The sequence below is a fragment of the Hylaeus volcanicus genome, chromosome 8, assembly GCF_026283585.1.
Source record: "Hylaeus volcanicus isolate JK05 chromosome 8, UHH_iyHylVolc1.0_haploid, whole genome shotgun sequence".
NCBI classification, from domain to species: Eukaryota; Metazoa; Arthropoda; class Insecta; order Hymenoptera; family Colletidae; genus Hylaeus; species Hylaeus volcanicus.
The window spans coordinates 11,957,745-11,979,238 of record NC_071983.1 but is presented as its reverse complement, the minus strand read 5'-3'; the positions used below and the strand labels follow the sequence as shown (position 1 = coordinate 11,979,238).

General features: G+C 33.7%; 1 protein-coding gene across 1 annotated transcript; it reads left to right on the top strand.

The window, feature by feature from the left end:
- Positions 1 to 1,497: 1,497 nt before the first annotated feature.
- Positions 1,498 to 11,586, top strand: LOC128880999 (rotatin). The gene is made up of 29 exons (XM_054131633.1): positions 1,498 to 1,765; positions 1,838 to 2,022; positions 2,119 to 2,292; positions 2,404 to 2,543; positions 2,624 to 2,882; positions 2,956 to 3,114; positions 3,194 to 3,298; positions 3,361 to 3,882; positions 3,973 to 4,193; positions 4,282 to 4,519; positions 4,587 to 4,796; positions 4,879 to 5,085; positions 5,158 to 5,331; positions 5,403 to 5,538; positions 5,619 to 5,843; positions 5,920 to 6,181; positions 6,258 to 6,433; positions 6,511 to 6,753; positions 6,965 to 7,188; positions 7,267 to 7,560; positions 7,722 to 7,962; positions 8,106 to 8,274; positions 8,367 to 8,563; positions 8,670 to 9,403; positions 9,967 to 10,171; positions 10,272 to 10,483; positions 10,560 to 10,700; positions 10,849 to 10,978; positions 11,064 to 11,586. Exons 1-29 carry the CDS (start codon positions 1,720 to 1,722, stop codon positions 11,345 to 11,347), a joined length of 6,513 nt encoding a protein of 2,170 aa, XP_053987608.1. The 5' UTR covers positions 1,498 to 1,719; the 3' UTR covers positions 11,348 to 11,586.
- Positions 11,587 to 21,494: the final 9,908 nt, after the last annotated feature.

Below are 21,494 nucleotides of genomic sequence, written 5' to 3'. Positions count from 1 at the left end.
GCGGTAGCGAAGGCTATGTGCTAAGCGGCCGCGCTTGTACGCGAACAAGCGACTCGACGTGCATCGAAGGACATTGAACGCGGCCGCTTAGTTCGTAGCCTTCGCTACCACGGCCGCTCGAACGGTATACGCGCACTCTGATTTGTCGGGGTTTTCTGTTCATATTTCCTTAACGAAGCCTCGGACGACATTTTCGCTAAGAAAAAAGTTGTTTCAACTCACCTCCCGAACCACCCCTTTCAATGTATTACAACATTTTTGGGACACCCTGTATACAGTATTGTTATTTCGTTCATAATTATTTAAATGACAATTAAATTTTATTTTATTCAAGATCACTTGTTTACTTTTTAATCACTAATTACTTTTTAATCGCTATTACTTTATTCTCAAACAACACACATTTCTAAAATGTCTGTCGTAAATGTACAGTTAAACAAAACCTATTCGAATTAGGTTAATTCCTATCATCATCCACTTGTATTACTAGATACACTTGTTACTCGTGCGACTTTAGAATTTGTTTGATTAGTTCTGACAAATATGGAAAATCTAGTTTGTTGTTAAAAAGATTGATTTTAGACAAATATTTATCTAAAAGCGTTATGATGTCACACATTGAAATGTAACACGAGCTCATTCTAAACATTTAAACTGAAATTACCAGATTCTGCTTAATTTAATAAATAATATATTTTCTTTACTACTCTTGCATCCAATTTAAAAAACTATTGTTATATTGTAATTAAAGTAATACGTTGTGACATGAAACAATCAAAATTAATACGTACATAAAACTCAAAGTACTTAGCTCGAATAATTATGGATAGTACTAGTACTGTCAAGTACTGCAATTTTGCTAAGAAATGTACATACCTTCAGGAATCTTCGATTCAGTATCCTAAAAGCATCTCCAAAATCAATAACCTTGTTAGAAATAGTGAGAGAAAACTCGCCTAAAGGGGAAAATGAAACATGGACCTGCTTCTTCTCTTGCAAAGTCGTGTTATATCGTGTTGATACTGCATCAAATTCGATTGAACGAATATTTCGTCGATTTGCGCGTGCGCGGGAAATTTAAATAATGGGATAGATAGATGAGTGCACATCTGTCGCTGCACCAGAGTATGTTTTCATATATCGCTAACAGATGTCGCACAAATGCAAAAACATTAAGAATCGTTTCCAGACGTATACAAAAATTGTTCTCTAATCCACATTTTAATGTTTCACATTCATACAACAATAAATAATAATATATTGGAATGTGCTTTACTTTAGCAATTTTTGATTCTAAGCAACAATCGAGAAATCAAAAACTGCATTGAATATATCCATATAACCACGCATTACCACGAGACTTCGATCTTTAATTCTTAAAAATACCTTTATTTACTATTTTACTCTAATGTAAAACAATAGTCTTAACTAATAAAAACATTTGTTTTCTAAACAATTATATTACAGCTGCGTTCACCACCAGTGCGTTGCACTTGTCCACTGTAAAGAAACAATATATTTCATTCAAAATAAAATAGTATAGAATAATAAATTAGATATTTTATATTATTCGAAATATAGTTACTCATATTTTTTACTTTCATAAGAATCTAGTCAAAGATTAAAATTACCCACAATGCACATGGTATTTGGCGGTTAAATATTCAAAACACGCCAGAACGACTAACCTAAAATGTGACAGCTCACATCTTGAATGAAATGCCAAACATGAATGGAATATCGGCAGTACACGTTAAAAAATTAAGTAAATGCGAATTGTTTATTTTTTGTAAGTACGACAAATAAAAAATTAAAAAATTCGTTAAATTCTTCCCAGGTCATAATCTCGAAGAAATACGTTCAAGAGCTTTAGACAATATTATTTTAAAATATGATCTTGGATTTAGCTGTGATTGTGATGCTTTAAAAAAGGAATTAATAACGAAACTATTTAATTGGTTTTCATTTGAGCCCATTTCACATACACAGACAGTTCTAGATTTATTACTTCGTTTGTTACAGGTATCTACGTAATTATATAAAATATTAATTAAAATATAATGTTAAGATATGCTTTTGTATTTTATAAACTTCATTAATTTTATTATATTTTATCAGACTGGCGATAGAAGTTATTTAAATGCGTTTGGTAAGTTGCGGTTCCAAAATGAACTTCATGAGTTAAGGAGGAAACTAGGTTCAGAATGGTATGATAAATTAAATGAACTCGAAGAAGTTGTTATTAATGAAAGCAGATTGCAAACAGCAGTTACAGATACTGAAAACACAAAGGTCTACCACATTTCTTTAATAATTATATTTAACAGTAACAGTAATCATAAAATTTTTATATGCTCGCTTATGAATAAGAAGAAATAATAATTTGTTTAATTTATCTTTAAGAATCCAAGCTCTTTGAGAATGGGATTTATTGATTATGACAAACATAGAACACGTGTTAAAGATTATGAACACAAAGCTCATAAAACAGAGGATCGCAATATGTCAAATAGTGTACTTACTCTCCCTTCTGTTTTAGATAGGTAAAACTTTATTTTAAATATTAATGTTTATGTCTAAAAAAATTTCTGAAAAAAGATTTTCTAATACCTTTGGTTTACAGTACAATACCATTTGACTTAACATTGGAATGTGGAGATGGAACACCAATATCAAAAACTACAGAAGGAGGTATCAAGTGGTTAGTTATGCCATGGCAAGCTTTGGTCACATCAGATAGAGGTGTCCTATCAGCAGTTGAAGAAGCCCTAAGCAACAGCTTAGACACAAATCTCATATTACATACGTGTCAATTTATAACAAATGTAATGATGCAAGATTTTCCAGCAGAAGTATTTCTCCAAAGACCAGCAATAGTCACAGTATTTAAAATTTCATTTCACTACATCATTACAATGAACATTTATTAGTTTATAATATGAAATTAAATTTCAGATATTGCATAATCTTTTGGAATCCAGTACAAATACCTCAGACGTTAATCTTAGGAGCATCGTACCAATGGTATTAAAAACACTGCACAAACTAACGCGATCGTTGAGATTACGGATTCATTATTACTGTGAACCATGTATCGCGAATAAAAAACAAAAAGTACATAAGTGTATTACAACATAGATTTATTTATCGCTTAAGAGTAACTCCATTTATTACCAAAAAATTTATTTTTCAGTTATTAGCAGGGAAATTAAGTAGCAATGTTTACTCGTCCTCCGAGACTAGAGACAGCCCTGATGGAGGATTCCTAGAAGCTAATTATCAAGCATATCAGTCCACGGTATGCATTTTGTAAAATAATTAAAATTATTCACAACTGTTAATATTGTGTGTTCTATGCAGGGTACAAGTGAAAGGAGTCAAAGTGCAACAGATAACATAGACGATTCTATCTTACAACTGCAACAGATGCTACTTCCAACCTTCTGTATTGAATCTTTAAAACATGTCATATCGCAACTAAGTATTCCCCTCGACTCAAAATTCCCATTAAGAAACACAAAGTACATAACGGATTTAGCATATGAACTATTACAATTACTTATTTCAAGTGTAATGCCAAATGTTTGGCTTTGTAATGACAATATAGCCGTAAAAGTAACCGAAGACATGAAAACATTATTCAGCATTTTAGGAGATGCTATACAATATTTTCAAAACTATAGTACAATGGATCATTATAGAATAACGTATCTGCATCTTGCAAGTATTACAATGAAACTTTTAAGCAGCATTGTACCTTTGGAAATAGCAGACGTTGTTTTTCCTAAATCGCTTAAAACATTGATATGTATAGCTATAATGGATGGTCCCATTTACTTTTTATACCCTAACTTGCATTCTGTAATGCAAGAATACGGTCGTGTAAGTAATTTCTAATTTTTGTAGTTAATAAAATATTATATTAGTAATTTAAGTTTTAAACTTGTTATCGTTTGTTTCTTTTATTCATAGCAATTTCAAGGTAATGACGAAATTACATACATCAAAATGTTCGACGAGACAAGGACAATAGCAAAATCAATGAAAGCAGCCATATCATTGATAAAAAATTCGTCCAATTTGTCTCATTCAGATGTTTTAAAAATGTTATACACTTCGAAATTAAGTTTATCTTATCATAAAAATTTCTATATTATTAAAAAGACTATCAGATTTCTACAAAGCATAAGTAGGTATGTAACTATACAAGCAAAATTTAGACATTTTTAATTACCTAAAGTATACTGCACGATAATGACATCATTATTTCAAATATTTAAGATACTCTCTAAATAACGAAGATCGTACATTAGCTACTAAATTAATGTTGGGCTTATTGGCCAATGGAGATACCGACGTGCAGTACACGACATATCTGGAATGTTATACGCTAGTTAAAAACATTCTAGGTGTAGACTACAATATTGAGAAACTATCATGGGAAAATTTAGTATTCTTGTTCGAATCATCTATATTGACCGAAATAATTGCTCATGGTGTAACAAATGATGACAAAAGGGTAAGATAAAATTCTCCAAACGTTGAATATAACATAATTTATCAGGGACTATTTATCTTTATGTTAGATCCAAGAAATGTCAGAAGAAATGCTAGTTTATATACTAAAGGGAAGAGTTCAAATGGGAGAAAGTGGATGGTTAAGATCATTAGAATCCATTGTACCAGTTCTGCCTCTTTTGCAGTGCCATTCTGATCCTTCTACAGATTTAGGACAATGCGTAACAAAAATCTTTGATCCCGATATTTCTTCTAATATACAGTTACCATACATCGAGGTAATATACCATGCAAGAATACATATTACATTTCCCATATAATTAGCTAAACATCATAATCAATCACATATTTTTTTATAAGGTCTTTAAAGGCAATCTAAGATATCTATTCTCGCCGGATAGCACTATTAGGGAAGAAGCTGTTTGTCGATTGATTTGGCTTCTTGGAAAAGAAAAGGATTCGGTTAAAAAATTGCCACGATTATCGTCTCTACACGGTTTACCTCTTAGCTCGCTTTGTATACTTGAAAATCAAACGTCTGGTAAAAAATCGGGAAGCAGTTATCAGGTTAAATATTTGTATAGAATGACGCGAGATATAATCTGATGTCACATACAATATACGAAGTTTTTTTCACAGAGGAGTAATTTATTATCTGTACTTGAAATGCTACGTGAGCCCAATATTGATCCAAAAATACGGAAATCTGCATTAGTCCAAATTAGCGTTATGCTGTCTGACAATTCTTTACATAAGCTATTCATTAGTGAAAATGGTTTACCTCTAATTTTAGAGATATTTAACAGTGCTTTGGTAAATTTCATTGTATTTAGATTACGGGGTAAAGTGAATAAATTGAATAAATAATTCATATCGATTTTTAGATAGAACAAGATTATATTAATTACCCAGATTCTGTGATCTCAATAATCGCTATATTAAACGTATTAGCATCCACTGAAAGCTCTATACGTCACGACCTATCCACTAGTATAAACGTTCTTTCAAATATAATAAGAAGTACGTATAACAAAACATTAAAATTTTGTGTAGTTATCTAATTACACTTGTTAATTTTTTAATAAATAATTACTCTTTAGGTCTCTTTCTATTTCCAAACAACGAATGCATAAAAAGTGATGCTTCACAGCTTCTATGTTTATTGCTTTATAACGAATACATTATGAGGTTGAGTGAAAAATATACAGAAACTTTTAATCAGTTAAACATTTCGTTACCTTATATTATTATATCCAAAATGAAACTACCGTTTACTTGTAAATCTCATTGGAAAATAAGTCCACACAGACGATCAGATATATCTGGTAAATGAATTTCGTTAATTATTTAACATATATTATTATAAAAATTGAAATAAATATTTCTCTTTGCATGTTATAGTTCTTCACAGTACGAATCCACTGGCATCAACATTTATCAAACAATATTGGATATGGGAGTGGAATGATGGTGTAAATGTACTTTGGAAAAATTGGAATGATCTCTATGACTCCGATATATCCGAAAAATTGAAAATTCAAGAGAACGAGTTTTGGTCTTTACGTTTTAGTTACCCTCATTATTATTGTCAACAACAATTATACAACATACAAAATTCAATCACACATGATGCAGTTTCATGCGCACTTGATTATCTTACAATGTAAATACTATTTCAGAAATATTCTACGTTGTCTTTCTATAAATATGAAGTTAGTAATTCTACCATCTTCTTGCAGGTACATAAAATTTTACAAAATGCAACAATACGAAGAAATAAAGGATATAAATCTGTTACCATGGGAACAAACATTTGAACGGTTTTTACACTCGCAGCCTGCAAGTAAAGAAGACCGCGACCTGTTTATTGAAGTTTTAAATTTTTTACAAATCTACGTTAGCATTACGAAAAGTGGTATGTTTTGGATAAAAAATAATCTTGTTGTATTGAAGATATAGCGATATCTACTTGCGTCTTTTTATGATGAATAGGAAAAGGGACATGGACTAGCAAGATAATGAAAAATATAACCAAATCATGGACAGAATTATTAAAAAATTCCGAGATAGATAATCAAGGTGTACATCAGTCTATATTAAAACTAGCACGTGCATGTTCGGCTGTAGAGAAAACTAAAAAGTTTTCGGACGAAAATCAAGAAATTTGGCTCCACTTTATCGAACTCGTTGTTTCTACATTATGCTTTGGAGACCAACAGCATTTTTATAATTTAGGTGAATCTTATTCTCTATACTTCCCGACTGCCACACCCAACATCCATAAAATTTCCTTAGAGACCAAAATTCTTACTAGCAAATTTTTTGGTTCATCAAAATTCATGAATCCTAGCTAAATATATTTTGTTTTACACCTCATCCTAATATGAATGATGTGGAAGCCACCGTATCAAGTTAAAAATAAATTACAATTTTTGTTTGTTACTAGCTTATCTTGATTGGTTGTTAACATGTTTAACATATTTAATCGAGAAATGTCATTGGGGAAATCATAAAAATTTACTAATATCATTGGGAAATACATTGATCGAATTAATTATATCTTTCCATGGAGCTGGAACTGTTAGTTTTATGGGCTTATCTATAACTAGAAACTCCATAATATGCCTCAATCACTTATTATACCAGATGCAAATAAATTTTAATAAGAATGTAAGTATATGTAACCGAGTATTTCCATCTACATTGATATAATTAATTCAAATTGTATTCTTCTCAAATTTTCCATAGGCGTTTACTGCATTTTGGTACGAAGAAGGCCGCACATTAAATTGGTTGCCCATGCTATGGCAAAATCGAGATCCTTTGGTGCGAGCATCAGCTTTACAATTATTAGCGGATTTGATAAATAATTTGCACACAGCTACTCAACTTTTAAATACCATAGTATTAGCACCGAGCGAACTGTGTCAGACATTGATCCAATATATTGTCAGTAGAGAAGAATCATGCATAGTTAGAGAACAGGCATGCATAGCTTTCAGTAACTTAGTGAAGAATTGTAATTCCATGACTTTTCAGTATGTAAGTATATATTAAATTACTTCCCTTATCAAGAAAAAACATAAATCTTTAGATTATAGAACTACTCGCAATTCTAAATTAAATATAGGATATGAAAAAATATCTATATAATAAAGATATTGTTAATTTTGATAATAATGTTACAATATCTATTGATTTAGGTGGATTCCTTGAGAGCAAATGCTATTTTAATATACATAGAACAGAACAACACTTACTACGAGATCAGTGTCTTATGTTCCAATATTTATATGTATAATACCCTGGATTGCGAGCAAATGGACAACCGGGAACAAGAAAGCGAAAATGCACCATCTATCCATAGTATGCAGTCGGGTTGTACGTCATTAGTACCGCGAACAATTTCGTATCTGTATAACTGTCAGGATGAATTACAACCTTGTATGTATAGTCTACATTCATGTTTTTCTTTATCGCAGTTCATAAATATTGAAATTCTGTATCTTGTACTTATAAAGTAAAATTTTATACAAATGTTTTATACATGTGCGATGCAAATACATTCTCTAATTAATTATACCTAGTTTCAGTGAGAGGATCAGGGACAACAGATATGGATAATTATTTGCAATTGGTAGTAACACCACCTCTAATCACAGCTGTTTGCAGATTGCTAAATAATTTGATATTCGTAGGCAAACAAGAAATCGTTCGTCAAATTTATGAACACTCTATAGATAAATATTTACTTGGGTAAGTACAATCGACGCAATTATTTGTTTACTTCTTCACAAAAAAAAAATAGTTGTGACATTATTGTTCCTTGTGTCCCTACAACTTTTCAGATGTATCAACGAAATTCCCAAAGACACCATTGGCAAAAAGAATTGTACACATTACTGCGATATTTTGGAAATGTATATTAGCATTTGCACGGTGCTAACGAATTGCGTCATTTACAGTAACGAATACGTCTCTGCTATTAATTTTTCTCCAGACTCGCTTTATAGTTTACTCTACTTTTTGAACAGTGACTTATATTGTAAGTTTGAATTTTTCTTAAATCGCATCTATTAATACTATTTAATTATTTCATACTTTGAGCAAAGAAACTGAATTTAATTATAATTAAAATTCAATTTTCACAGGTACCGACACAGAACAATTGGTCTCTTTAAGAAATAGACTCTGGACAGAGGCTTTCAACTTTATAGCTGTTCTCTCATTAACCGAAAATCAACATTTCGAATCGGTACAAACCGCACTAGAATTATGTGGCCTAGAAGCAGTACTTTCATCTATTTGTATTGCCATAAAGGACACGAACACAGAGCTTCGTATGAGCGCGATAGGTTGCCTCGCGTTTTTCCTTTCGCAGGAAATTCAAAAGGATTCTTTAGGAAAAAGCAACACCTCGCTGCAAACAGCAATAGATACCACTCTGATACAGACCTCGACTGACAGCAGAAATAACTTGAAAGAAGTTATATCAAACATTAATAAACTCTCTCTGCGAAGCGCGAGTGGACATTCGAGGAGATCAAATGAAAACGATGACATCCTTATAATTTACGACAAAGCAGCGGATCGTGAAGTTGGAAAAGAAGATGTCGCAATTGGCGAAGAACTCTGTGGCGTTCTATTACATCTATTTATCGCTCATAACTACAACAGATCCAAGAAAAACCGTAAATTGTCCGAGGACAAGGACTTGATTACAAGTGCACTTACTAATTTGTTATGTGTATCTAATACAGCTAAGAAATTCGCCCTGGAGGAGAATTTACCGGCAACAACTTTAATGATATTGAAAGAATTATATGTTAGATTAAATCTGCAACCGTTTGAGTTTTTCAAGAATCAAATAGACCGTAACAAAAAGGTGCATAGCGATGATTAAACACGTTGAGCGCCACGTCAGCCATCGGTGACTGACACTGGACTTTCCGTTTAGGCCGTGTCAGCCACCGGTGGCTGACAGGGTACAACATGTATAGTTGTACCATTTTTATCTAGTGTTTCTAACCGAACGGTAAAGAAAACAAAACAGACTTGGCGCGTAACGTGTTGAATGTATGCCTATAGACATCGCATTCTAAAAGTAAACTTCTACTGCGATAAGAAACATTGACTCTATAATACCAGCGCACACGTGGCCTGGCGGGAACTTCCTTAAAAATCGGCGTGGGGCTCAACGTGTTAATTTCATATGATTTTATTCTGTGATTATTTCGGGATTGCTGAATCCGTACTGTAGCTACAATCGATCATAGCCACAACCCCTGAGAGCTCTTTAAAGTTGTTCACTATGCTAAATCGATGGGTTTTCCAATGAATACATAATTTTCAATTGAGCATGCAAAAACTGCATACATGTCAGACGGAATTTCCAATGACATCTATGCAAGTATGATAAAAAAAAAGTTTTCCTCGTTTTTTTTCTAGATTCCTCCGCTATTACACGATGTAAATGGAATTTTCATATTACTAATGAATTTCATGTACGGCAGCACACAAGTGAAAGAGATTCTGACGAAATGTGGATTAGCGGATGTCTTGCACAAGTTGTGGGTTTGGATTGCGTTAAATAACACTGTTGCGACGACTACTTTAAAATTACTTGCAACGTATACTACCAAATGTACTGCAGGTATTGTATAAAATTTAACGTATGATTCATTTTTAGTTCTTAATTAACGAGTTAAGAAAATTATTGGACTGATTAGTAAAATTTATTAATACTTTTATAGCGGCACAATCGCTGACATTAACGACTACCTTGCCAGGCGCGGGACTTAGAAGAACTCCTAATACTCTAGCTCTAATCCACGTAATTATACAATTAATTTGTAAGGAAATCGATAAAGCTGGACAACTCTTCGATAATCACAAGTTACATTTCGCATTTCATATTCTGCGAAACGCAGTACATGTGCATGAATGTAGGGTGTCGATTTCGAAGGTAATTTAAACTTTCTTAGCGATCAAGTATAATTTACCCAATAGTAATATTTAATTAATTAATTATAACATTGCAGAGTAATCTGCTGCAGTTTTTTACAAAAATACATCCAATTACGACAAAAAGGGTGAAACCATGGCCGCTCGTCGAATTGTATTGTTTGGAATTCTTAATTGATTTTACTTATTACGAAGAAGGTCAATTATGTGTACCAAAGGTAAGTGTAAATTTTACTGTATGAATGTTTGAATATAACATGCTAAGTGCGAAATGAAATATCTCAAAAGCACTTTAATTATTTTATTATTAAAAAATTGTAAATGAATAATGCTCCATTATTTTAATTTCTAATTATTTCTGTCCAGTCTGTCGACGGTCTGGACGTTCTATTGCAATTGTCAAAATGTTCTTCATCGTCTAGCAGAATTCTCGCTATTTCCATATTGCGCAATCTGTCGTTTAATGTGACAAACAGACCACGATTACTTAGTTCTGGTAAGAAGGCACATTTTAATATTACTATATACTTAAATAATTTTAACACCATAATCTCTATAATTTATATATATATATGTTGCAGTGGACTTCATTAATGTTTTGCACGATATATTCAAAAGTGGTTCTCTCGGCGAAATTAAAATAGCTGGTTCTATGTTATGGTCCCTTGTATGCAATAATCAGAAAGGAAAATTAATTGTGCGCAGCGCTGGTTTTTCGCAGAGTATTCAAGAAGCTTTAGGGAGACTAACATTGTTATCTATAGATGATAGAAAACAGGAGCAGGAGTCAGTTAAAATGTTACAATATGTGTTAAGAATTCTTAGTCCGGTAGATACTAAAATACATGAATACGATAACGATTGAATAATTCAATTAAGAAAATGACTGATAAATATAATTGTACATACGAGTAGATTTAATTTTTGTAATAGTATGTGAATAACTTTTATAGTAAAATCCATTGCATCGTTTTATTGTAATCATTTTTTGTAATTTTTATAACGTAACAACAATGAAATTTATTGCGAAATATATTGTATATTTTTATAAATATCTTAAAAGATATTTTACAGAATATTTGGTAATAAAAATGATTCAGTCTTCTTTGTCATTTATTAAACATATTTATATGACGTATAATTTCTATTATTTGCGCTATTCTTCAGAAACAAACAAATCTTTCTATTCTCATAGCAAAATTCATTTTATTTTAGCATGTGTGTCACTGTGAAAAACAACTAAAATTGATTTTACAAACTAAATGCCTTTATCGAACTTTCTATTTTAAGAGGAAAAATGTTTTCATGAAAAACCGATGTCAGTCGGCCTTGGCGATGATGTGGAATGATACACGACGAGGAGAGAAATATGTTAAATGACGGCACTTTGTATTATATACGAAATAAAGTCTAAAATTTATTGAATCCTCCTGTGGGAGAGATAGTATGATGTCTGTTTGTTTATCGAGATTAGTGCGAATAATAAAAATTACACAAATATCCCACGAAAGCATTCAACCGATAATTAATTTGAATATTAATAACGATCACGGTTCAGAATGAATATTCATTGAAGGGATTAATTCTGAAAAGTTTTGCTATATCTTTATATCTATTACCTGGTATACCTAAAACTTAATTTCTGAGTTAAATTAACTATTAAGAATACTTATTGTTTAAATGATGACCGTGAATATGATTTTGTTGTAATATTAATGTTTTACGAATTCTTGTCTCGATGTATCCAACGATCAGTCGAATGAACTGATGATTTGTTACTATCTCCACTTTCTCTTGACACTTGACAATTTGACACGTATGAAAGCATGTTACATATCTGCAATCGTTCACTCTGCCCGGATTCTTCGAGGAATAACGACTGCTTCTTCATTTATTTTATTTTATTTTATTCCATTTTATTTCACTTCTCAGACGTAATTCAATTTTAACAGTCAACTTTGATATGTGGTTATCAATGGAGTTGTAACTCGATAATTTTATTAATAATTTACTTCTTCTATTTTCAGATTATTTCATTATTTATGTATATGTATGTCTAATCAATACCGAGTGATTCGCGAGAAACAGAACAACTAATCATCTCAGTTCGGCTTAAAGATAAAAGAAAACTCCAGTAAAATATCAAGAGGCAGATGGATCGAATTGCTCGTTAAGACTAAAAATTATGGTGACGTTTTATGCGTGTAACTATGTTAGCTTCCTAATGATATCTCCTTCTCAAGTTTCGTTTGCACGCGTCTGGTTATTGAAGACAATATGGTTTAATTTCTGCGATGACAGAATCCCGCGTTTCGTGTTAATTAATTAATTAACGTGATATTCTACAGTTGACCAGTGGTGACATTCCACGCAATTATTATTAAATGTCGCTAACAGGAAATTCCGTAAGCTATTGGTTTTTATGCACCAATTTTCAAGAGTCATTGGACAATGGAAATGATTATGAAAATAATAGAATCAACATCTGAATTTATGTTCCATTTGGTTATTTAAAATTTACCAAAATTACAACGAAGTTCAATCCATAAGATATTCAATATTCGTTGATGTCAGATTTACATATAATACATTGAGTTGGATAACTCTTTGAAATGGAAAGTTTGAACGTTTTTATCGCGCTTCGGGTTTCATGAATAACCTTTAGTATGAAGCTATATCGTCCAAGTTCGATTGGAAAACAGGCAGACACCCTGTACATCTAAACCGGACTAAAGAAGACATTTTTATAAAAAGTGATACGGGCGTGTTTCGTGCAGAACAAAGAACGAGAGTCGAGAGACCGTCTTCGGCAGACAGTTAACTCTGCACCATCTGCCCGGGGTCTTTCTTTTCTTGCGACGAGTGACGCACATGAGCGCAAAAAAAAAAAATATAATTTATGCGCGAGTATCGGATCACTATACCTATTTGCACTGGGTGTTACTTAAGAGCAGAAGTTTCATAATTGATGGAATACATAACGTAAACATTCTTTTGTTAATACCATAGTAAAATATGCTACTGTTTCTGTATATTTTGATCAATCAGTAAAGTCGTTGATGTTGTAATTGCTCTACGGAATAATTAGTGCCGTAAGCTATTTAATAATGGAACGAGTTTACTACGCAAGTAAAACAAGTTTAAACGATTCATGCGTAATGATTAATTACCTGTACTATTATTTCCTTTTCTAACTGTAATAAGAATTATAACAAGAAATGTATTTTAGTATCTAATATGCAACTAGTGTAACCGCTTATTACGTAGGATTGCTGGATCTCAAACTAATATATAAGAGGATTTCTATTTAACAAAGCTTGTTGTTATAATGTATATTAACACGTTTTCTGTTTCTGAAAATCACATTTTGTGGTGGAATGGACGAATTAAAGTAACATCTCAACTTCTCTAATTTTCTTGTATTGTATCTGTCTTTGTATTTCTTTATCCCTCTTCCTCAGTGCCCTCGCCACATCCTCCCTCCGCTTTCTTAAGGGGGTATTATCGTCTAGAAACATCAAAAATTCGATATTTTTTTTTTTGCATTTTCTTATCATTTAGGGTTTTGAGAAAGTGCCTCTAAAATATTAATTTGAAATTCGTAGAGCTCTCATAGTTACAGAGGCTTAAAGGCTGTTCACCAGTATTAGTGTTAAATGTATAGCAAACTTTAAACGCGTTTTTCTCGAAACGACATTTTTCAAGTCGGGCGCACGTTTTTCTCAAAAACTATTGGACCGACTGACTTCTGGTTTTACACACATTTCGAGGGCACCATCACCTATGGTCTGAACTGGAATTATACCGATAGCTTGAGTATTTTAGCCCTGCTCTCATATTTTAGTTGACAATTTTCCGGGAAAATTAAACCTTAATTTTCAAACAGCTGCGATTCCGATAAAAAATTTAGTACTTACTTAATTCTAGTTTAGACGATAACTACATTCACATAGATTGAAAAAAACATTTGTTTTTCCGTCTCAGACGACTAGAACCGCCACAGACTGTGCGCCCGATCGAACGAGCGTCTCACGCCACAACCTGTATAACAGCGCATAACTTGTATAGATTTCAATCAAGTATTTCATAAAAATTTCTGTTGTTAGTTGAAACGTATTTTATTATGCATTAAAAAAACCCTGGTACTGTAGGTTTGATAGTTTTCGCAAAATTAATTCCTAAAAATGACTGAAAAAACAAACTAGACGATAATACCCCCTTAATTCATCTGTTCCTATTCGGTTGTAACCATATCTCATAAAATATTCTCCCCTTTCTTTGCCATTTCTTATCTTACAATTAGTTATCGCCCTTTTCTTTTTCTTCAAACATTCTTTTACTAATAGCCTAGCCTTAACGCCTTAATTTCTCTTCAAACTTTATTGCCATTCTCTGTTTTAATATAAACCTATTTCCTCAGTTCTCTCGTAAATTCTTTCTAAACATAACCATAATTAAACTATCATTTAGAAAACTCACTGAATAGATATTAAACTATATTATAGGAATTGCAAATGTTATATTGGTAAAACGAAACGCAAGTTTCATCGGCGGGTGTAGGTCTGGTTGTGCGTCAATATTTTCATTCGAGATGTCGAGCATTTGGCGCGCTGGCTGATCTTTGCTGAATGACGTATTCTCACGTTCAGAAGTTTGCCATGGTTCGCAAAAACCGGCTCGTCCAGGCTCCCGTAAAAGGAAGACGCGTGGTAAACTTCGCGAAGCAGTATTTCCTCTGACATCACAGTCATCCAGAGCGACACCTGCGCTGCCCGTAATTCTTGTAAACAGCCAAAGAACTGTTGAAAGATACATCCTTTGCAAGGTTTTTGCGCCGTGATACGTACATTTGCCATAAACTCACGGTACTACTGTTACCAAGGGACCGTGTACAGTACTTATACATACACGTCTATATCTAGGTACCTGAATGAGTACCAGAGTACTTTTTACTAAAATTAATTGTGAAGGTGTCGAAGCAGGGCCGGCGTGACCTTTTGCGGGACCGGGTTCAAAAATTCTGCGGGACCTGGATTCACGTTCAAGCCCTACGTTTAATTATTTATTTACAAATGCTGTTACATATTATATATTTTTTATAAGATGAATATTAAATAATAACATTTCGATGACTTTTGTCGCGCCTTTCAATTTAATCAGCGTTACCAAAAAAGTGTCTTGTATTTGTTAATGGTATCATCAGTCTGTAAAAAGTTAATCAAAATCGGTGCCTTGTAATTTTCGTAGACCGCGGGACCTTTTAAAACGCGGGACCGGGTTCCGGAGAACGCGCTGAATCTGTCTTGCGCCGGCCCTGTGTCGAAGAAAATAAATTTAAACAGAATCGATGAATTTAATAAAATTACAAAAAATGGCGGTAGCGCAACAGTTACATCGTACACTTCCCATTCGTATAGAAACAAAATCTTAACCCCCTAGAAATGTTCAGAATTGCTGATCTAACAAGCACCGCGTTAAAAAAAGTAGAAGCGAAAGAGCAAGGAAAACAAACAGGTGAAAAACTCCCCGGCACCCTGTATCGACAATCTCATCCTAAGAACCTTACCGACGCCGCGAAGTCACCTAATCGAATTACTGCGAATCAATCAGTGACTCATGGTACCTAAAATACACGATTCAATTAAGCAAGATAATTGCCTCGGCATATTGCCTCCTGGCATAGGAACTCCGCGATATCGTTGTCATTCGGCGGTTCTCGGAAAAAGTTTGCCGACCGCCGCGATAGAGGAACGACGCGGATCGTTTCGAGACGAGAACGTTGTTATGGGGCCCCGTTTGGCATTCAGCGTACGGTCGATCCGTTGGTCGTTTAATTGCCCATTATTTCGGTAGCGTGGGTGGGCTGCGTTGTACAGCCTATTATCCTCTCGGGCCTTCTGGAGCGATACGAGCCAGGCCTAGCGCATACGTGCACGCACGGAAGAACGGATTTAATGAAAGGCGGCAGCGCGGCGGGTATTGTGTTCCAGCGCGGTCGGTCACGTGACTGTCAGATGGATTTGCGTCAATGGTGACCTCCGCGTTCGCGTATCCGTCGCTCCGCGCCCCTCCGTTCCGCATACCCCATGGGCCCCGCGGACGGACCCGTGGGACCAGTGTAAGTATACGTATACGTACGAGTACTCGGAGCCGAGGTAAGAAGGCCTGGTCTCGTCTCCACGCCTCCCATTGGTGGCCTGACGCTGAGGAAACGACAACAAACCATAGCTATCTATACCATACCTAGATCGCGAACGAAGCATCGGTACATGGCCTTAAAAATATGTACTACAGAAACGTGTTTCGCGCACGCGTACTTTTCTATGTACTAGAATTTACATGCGGGTGTAGAAAGTATTCGTACACCGATCGATTTACAAAAAATACTATGTGAAATTGTAATTTATTAACTTTCTTTTTTATAAACAACGATATCGTACGTATTCTTGGAAATCTCTAGAATAGATACACTACGAAAAGATTAGTTATTTTGTATAAGTGAGAAATCAACAAGAAAAAACAAGAAATCGATAGAAATAGAGAGGCAATGAGTATTCGTACAAGTGTTAAATTTTTAAAACTTCATTTAAAAAAAAAAAAAACGAAATTTACATTAATTTCTAAATAATCAATACTTCGTGGGATTTCCTTTTGATTTTATAACTACTGCAACTCCTCTAGGCATTAAATTAACTATCACAAATGTCGATGTTATTCGGGATGGGATCTTCTTTCATTCCTTTATTAGAGCATTTTTCAAGTCTTTTTTTACTGGAAATTTAATATTTTCTGATTCTCTACTGTAAATTGTTTGTCATAAGAACATTGCCGATACTTATTGCTTCTATATTTCTACCAATTTGTCCTATTTTCTTGTTAATTTCGCAAATTATATAAACTAGTAATTGTTTGTTGAGGTTCCGACCATAGGTGTGACGACATAGTTTAATAAACTCTTTCGATTTTCTGTTTGAGATTACCAGGAGAGCCAAAATCACCTGCGCCAGCGGATAACTTTTTTTTTTTTTGCACACATGCATATTATTTCGTAAATAAGTGACGAAATATTTTTTACCAAAAAAAAATTTCTTATTTACTTTCCTTAATCATACCTTTAAGGGGAAAAACATTCATTCAATTTTATGCAATAGTTCCTGAGAAGAAAATGATTGAAAATATGCTTTTTTTTTGTGCGTTCACAGTGAAATGCCCCCTTAAGTTTTCTTTTGTGCTCCACGCTTCCTTTAAACTAGTGGGTAGTTCGTATTGGATGCGGAGCGATTGTTCTTACGAATCGATCTTAAAACGAATCAAGTACCAAACGCAAACAAAGTATGGAAAGTTATAATCCCTCTCACATAAGCAAAGAGAACCTACGTGACCAATGCGCAAGAAAATTCACAGCATAATTGTACATACTTTTCGGTGCTGCTTTTTATGTACTAAAACAACAGGCGTTTGCCACCTAGGAATAGTATAGATACTGTGCAACAAAGTACATGTAGTCTAAGAGCTGGTGACGATTATACTTATGTCATTTTTAAATGAAAACAATCCCTTTTTTTATGGAAGTACAGTCTGTTCGAGAAGAGCATTAGAGGAGAATTCGAACGCGCGAAGGCAGCAGGATCATCCCTCGATTTAAAATTCGCGATGGACTTCCATTTGGTTTTCCTAGTTAAACGAAGGAAAAATACAGCGAACGCCACAGCAACGTAACGAAAGGAACAATTTGTCTTTTTACCATGTACGTTAACGCGATGTACGACGAGACAAGAGAGGTAAGACAACAACTGTACCGAGTGTTGGTGTCGAAGACAACGAGGAGAAGTGACAAGTCGGTCTCGGGACCTTGGATTTCACGACGGCAGAAACGGAAAGACCCCGATCCGATCCAACGAAATTGCAAGAGAAACTTGTATCCTCGTTGGACGGTAAACGAATTTCGTGCGTCACGGTTCGCACGTGTATTATTGCTGTCACAGTTTCTTCGCGCCCATGGCCGAAATAACAAGAAAGAACCACGGGGATGCTAATGGGAGCATAGAACAAGCAGATGGATTGCGTACGTTCCGTCTGAACGTACCCAAATCGAGTGTACGGATACCGTTGGAAGGATACATCATAGTACAGTGGTACACGTGGAAATAATAGTTGTCCTTCGTGTTTCTTACAATGATTATTATTATATTTGAGGAGCGAAGCCTAGTACGGTACGAAAGAGATGCATATTTGAGAATCTTTTTTGGACGAACGAACAATTTTCTGGTAATGAGATTCAGGGCATTCGAAAGATTGTTTCTCAGCGCATGAGTCGAAATTTTTGTATTTAAAAATATTTTAAATTGACGAAGTTGCGGCGTTGTCATTGTCGATCATGAAATGGTAAAGATTCGAACACATTCTAGCCCTGAAGAACGCTCATTTTTCGTGCACAAAAAAAAAATAGGTTAAAAAGAGTACACCCTCTTGATAGCGCTTATATAATTTAATATGGTATTCAAAAATGCTTGTGTTCTCAATTTCGGATAACTCAGCTTCGAGGTCGAGTGGTCACCGAGGAATACTAGTGTAAAGAAACTACAACGCCGTAAGTTTGTTAATTTAAAATATTTTTAAATACAAAAATTGCGACACATGTACTAAGAAACATTCTTTCGATCACCCTGAAACGTACCAGTAGATCATTTTCCGTTTGCTCCCAAAAAATTCTTCTCTCGAATCCCCCTGGATAACAAGCAGTGAAAAGTAGTGAAAAGTCCAGAAATTTTCTTTTCGTTTAGGGATAAGTTCTCCATAAAGTTTGAAAACTACTGTTCTAAATCGTTCTCAATATAAACACGTCAACAATTGCAATACTTAACGCTTTATCTACCGAGCTATTTAGAAACAGTCTTTAATTAAAAAAAAAATTGTTCTGTACCGTTACTAGGTACATTGAAAACCAAGTCTGTTTCCAAACACTGAACGTTGTAAGTAGACAATCATCGACACAGTAAATAAATTCGAATAGCTAAATACTGCAATTGAAAAGCCTATAAATAGGCTCCCGGTAAATAAAATGTTAATTGTCGCAATTAATGTTCCAATAAAAACGCTGGAGGTAAAAATCATCTGGGTAAACGACTTCTGCACCGAAGTGGTAAATAGCTTTGGATGAGAGTGACTTTTATCTCTTTAATCGTTACGAAATAAGAGAAGTTTTCGGACAGGCTGTTGAAACTGAGACGAGATATTTCGTATTAGTCCCAAGAGGAGCAACAAACCGGATTAAACTGAGCGATTCGACCACCGTTAGCGTGTAACTTTGTAATGAAAATGTATCTGAACTTTAGAGTACGTGTATTTGTACATCGTGTGTAGTGTCATCCATAATTATTTTATGCGATACCATTTAACTTTCACTTATAGCATCTTTTTCTACTTCCAACCGTTTAGGAGATACCGAATATAAGGAAACGTTATTTTCGTTATGAACTAATATTATTTGCATCAACGGTTGGCGAATATTTTTTTATTTATACATATATAAATAAACATATTATATTCATTATTCGTGCATGTATGTACGAATATATTTAATAAGAATCAAAAAACATAAAATCACAATTTATTTGAAACTGAAGTATGATCGTTCCCCCGATTCATTTTTATCGATAATGTTTCTATAAAATTGCATAAGAAATAATTGCGTGATAATGAATGTGTACAAGAAGGAAGAAATGTGTTTGAATAACATTTTGTTATCGATTGCAGATTTACAGGAGACCTTGATAATGAATGGAAACTCATTGGCATTAATCATCGTTGTTAACTATTACCATTGACGTCTTTTGTTGACTATTTTATCACATTTTTCACGCGATCCTTCCTTGTAGGAATAAATCACTAATTACTGTATACGATAACAAAATTATTTACTAGGCATCTCTGATAATGCGTGGGTCGCGATCACGCGATATTCGATTTAAATAGATTTTGAACGCATCACGTATGGTTCTCAAACGACTCTAAAATCAGGTCGTTCAGCGATTTATTGTTTTGCTCGAAGTTAGGAAAAATTAAAATTTTTAATTTAATTATAGCAATTTAAGTATAGTCTATATTTATATATAAATAAGTAGAATATAAGAATGAAGTATATATTAGTATCTTTAATATATATAAGTATACTATTATCTATGTGAATTAAGAAAATTCATACAAAAAAAATTTTAAACAACTTTTTTTTAACAAGTTAAAGTGATTTTTTTCACCCAAAGAACTCGTTCTTTTTTTTCAAACTTGCAGTAATTTCACATTTTACCATTTTTGCGGGTTTTTCTTAGTTCACACGGAAGAAAAATGTATGAAAATGATAATTTCTTTTGGTTTTTTTGTGTCACAGTCGACTCAATTTGAATATTTCTTGTTGAAAAAATTTGTACAGACTACTCGAACATGTATGAAAATAGGATAAAAAGTTCGATAGAATTAATTATTTTTTTCCATCCTAAAAAAATTCACGAAAAACCGTTTTTTTTTAGACCTCCTAATTCAGGATACCCCCTTAACGCCTCCACCAATCAAATTTAAACTTGTAACACCAGTTCCTCGATACCAAATAATTTTAGCCCGATGCATTTTTTCCTATCACTAATACCAGCCAAGTTATTCAGGTGACCGGTTTTAAGTGCCTCACCCTGTATTCTTTGATGTTTGCCGCCGAATGTCGAACGTAGACAAGTACAGCGTGTAAAGAAGAGGACGGAGCGAAAACACCGAGGTATGTCGGTGATATTAGGGGGACCAGAAAGTAATGTCGTTTCTGCGAATGCGAATACTTGTTTATTATTTACCAGCTCATCGTGTACCAATCAATTTTTATCGATCAGGTATTGAAAATTTGCACACTAGAGGACAGAAGGTTATTGATAACGAGGACAATTACATAATTGATTAAAATTAAAAACATATAAATTTTGTTTTCCTTGTCTGTTTTATGTCGCATCGACTACAAGGTCATTAGCGAC

What these genes read in the sequence shown, in the direction of transcription:
- LOC128880999 (XM_054131633.1), top strand. Translation starts at nt 1,720, where the DNA reads ATGCCAAACATGAATGGAATATCGGCAGTACACGTTAAAAAATTAA. An exon ending in TCAGGATGAATTACAACCTT is followed by an intron (nt 7,963 to 8,105) that starts GTATGTATAGTC and finishes AATTATACCTAG; the next exon opens with TTTCAGTGAGAGGATCAGGG. An exon ending in TACTACCAAATGTACTGCAG is followed by an intron (nt 10,172 to 10,271) that starts GTATTGTATAAA and finishes ATACTTTTATAG; the next exon opens with CGGCACAATCGCTGACATTA.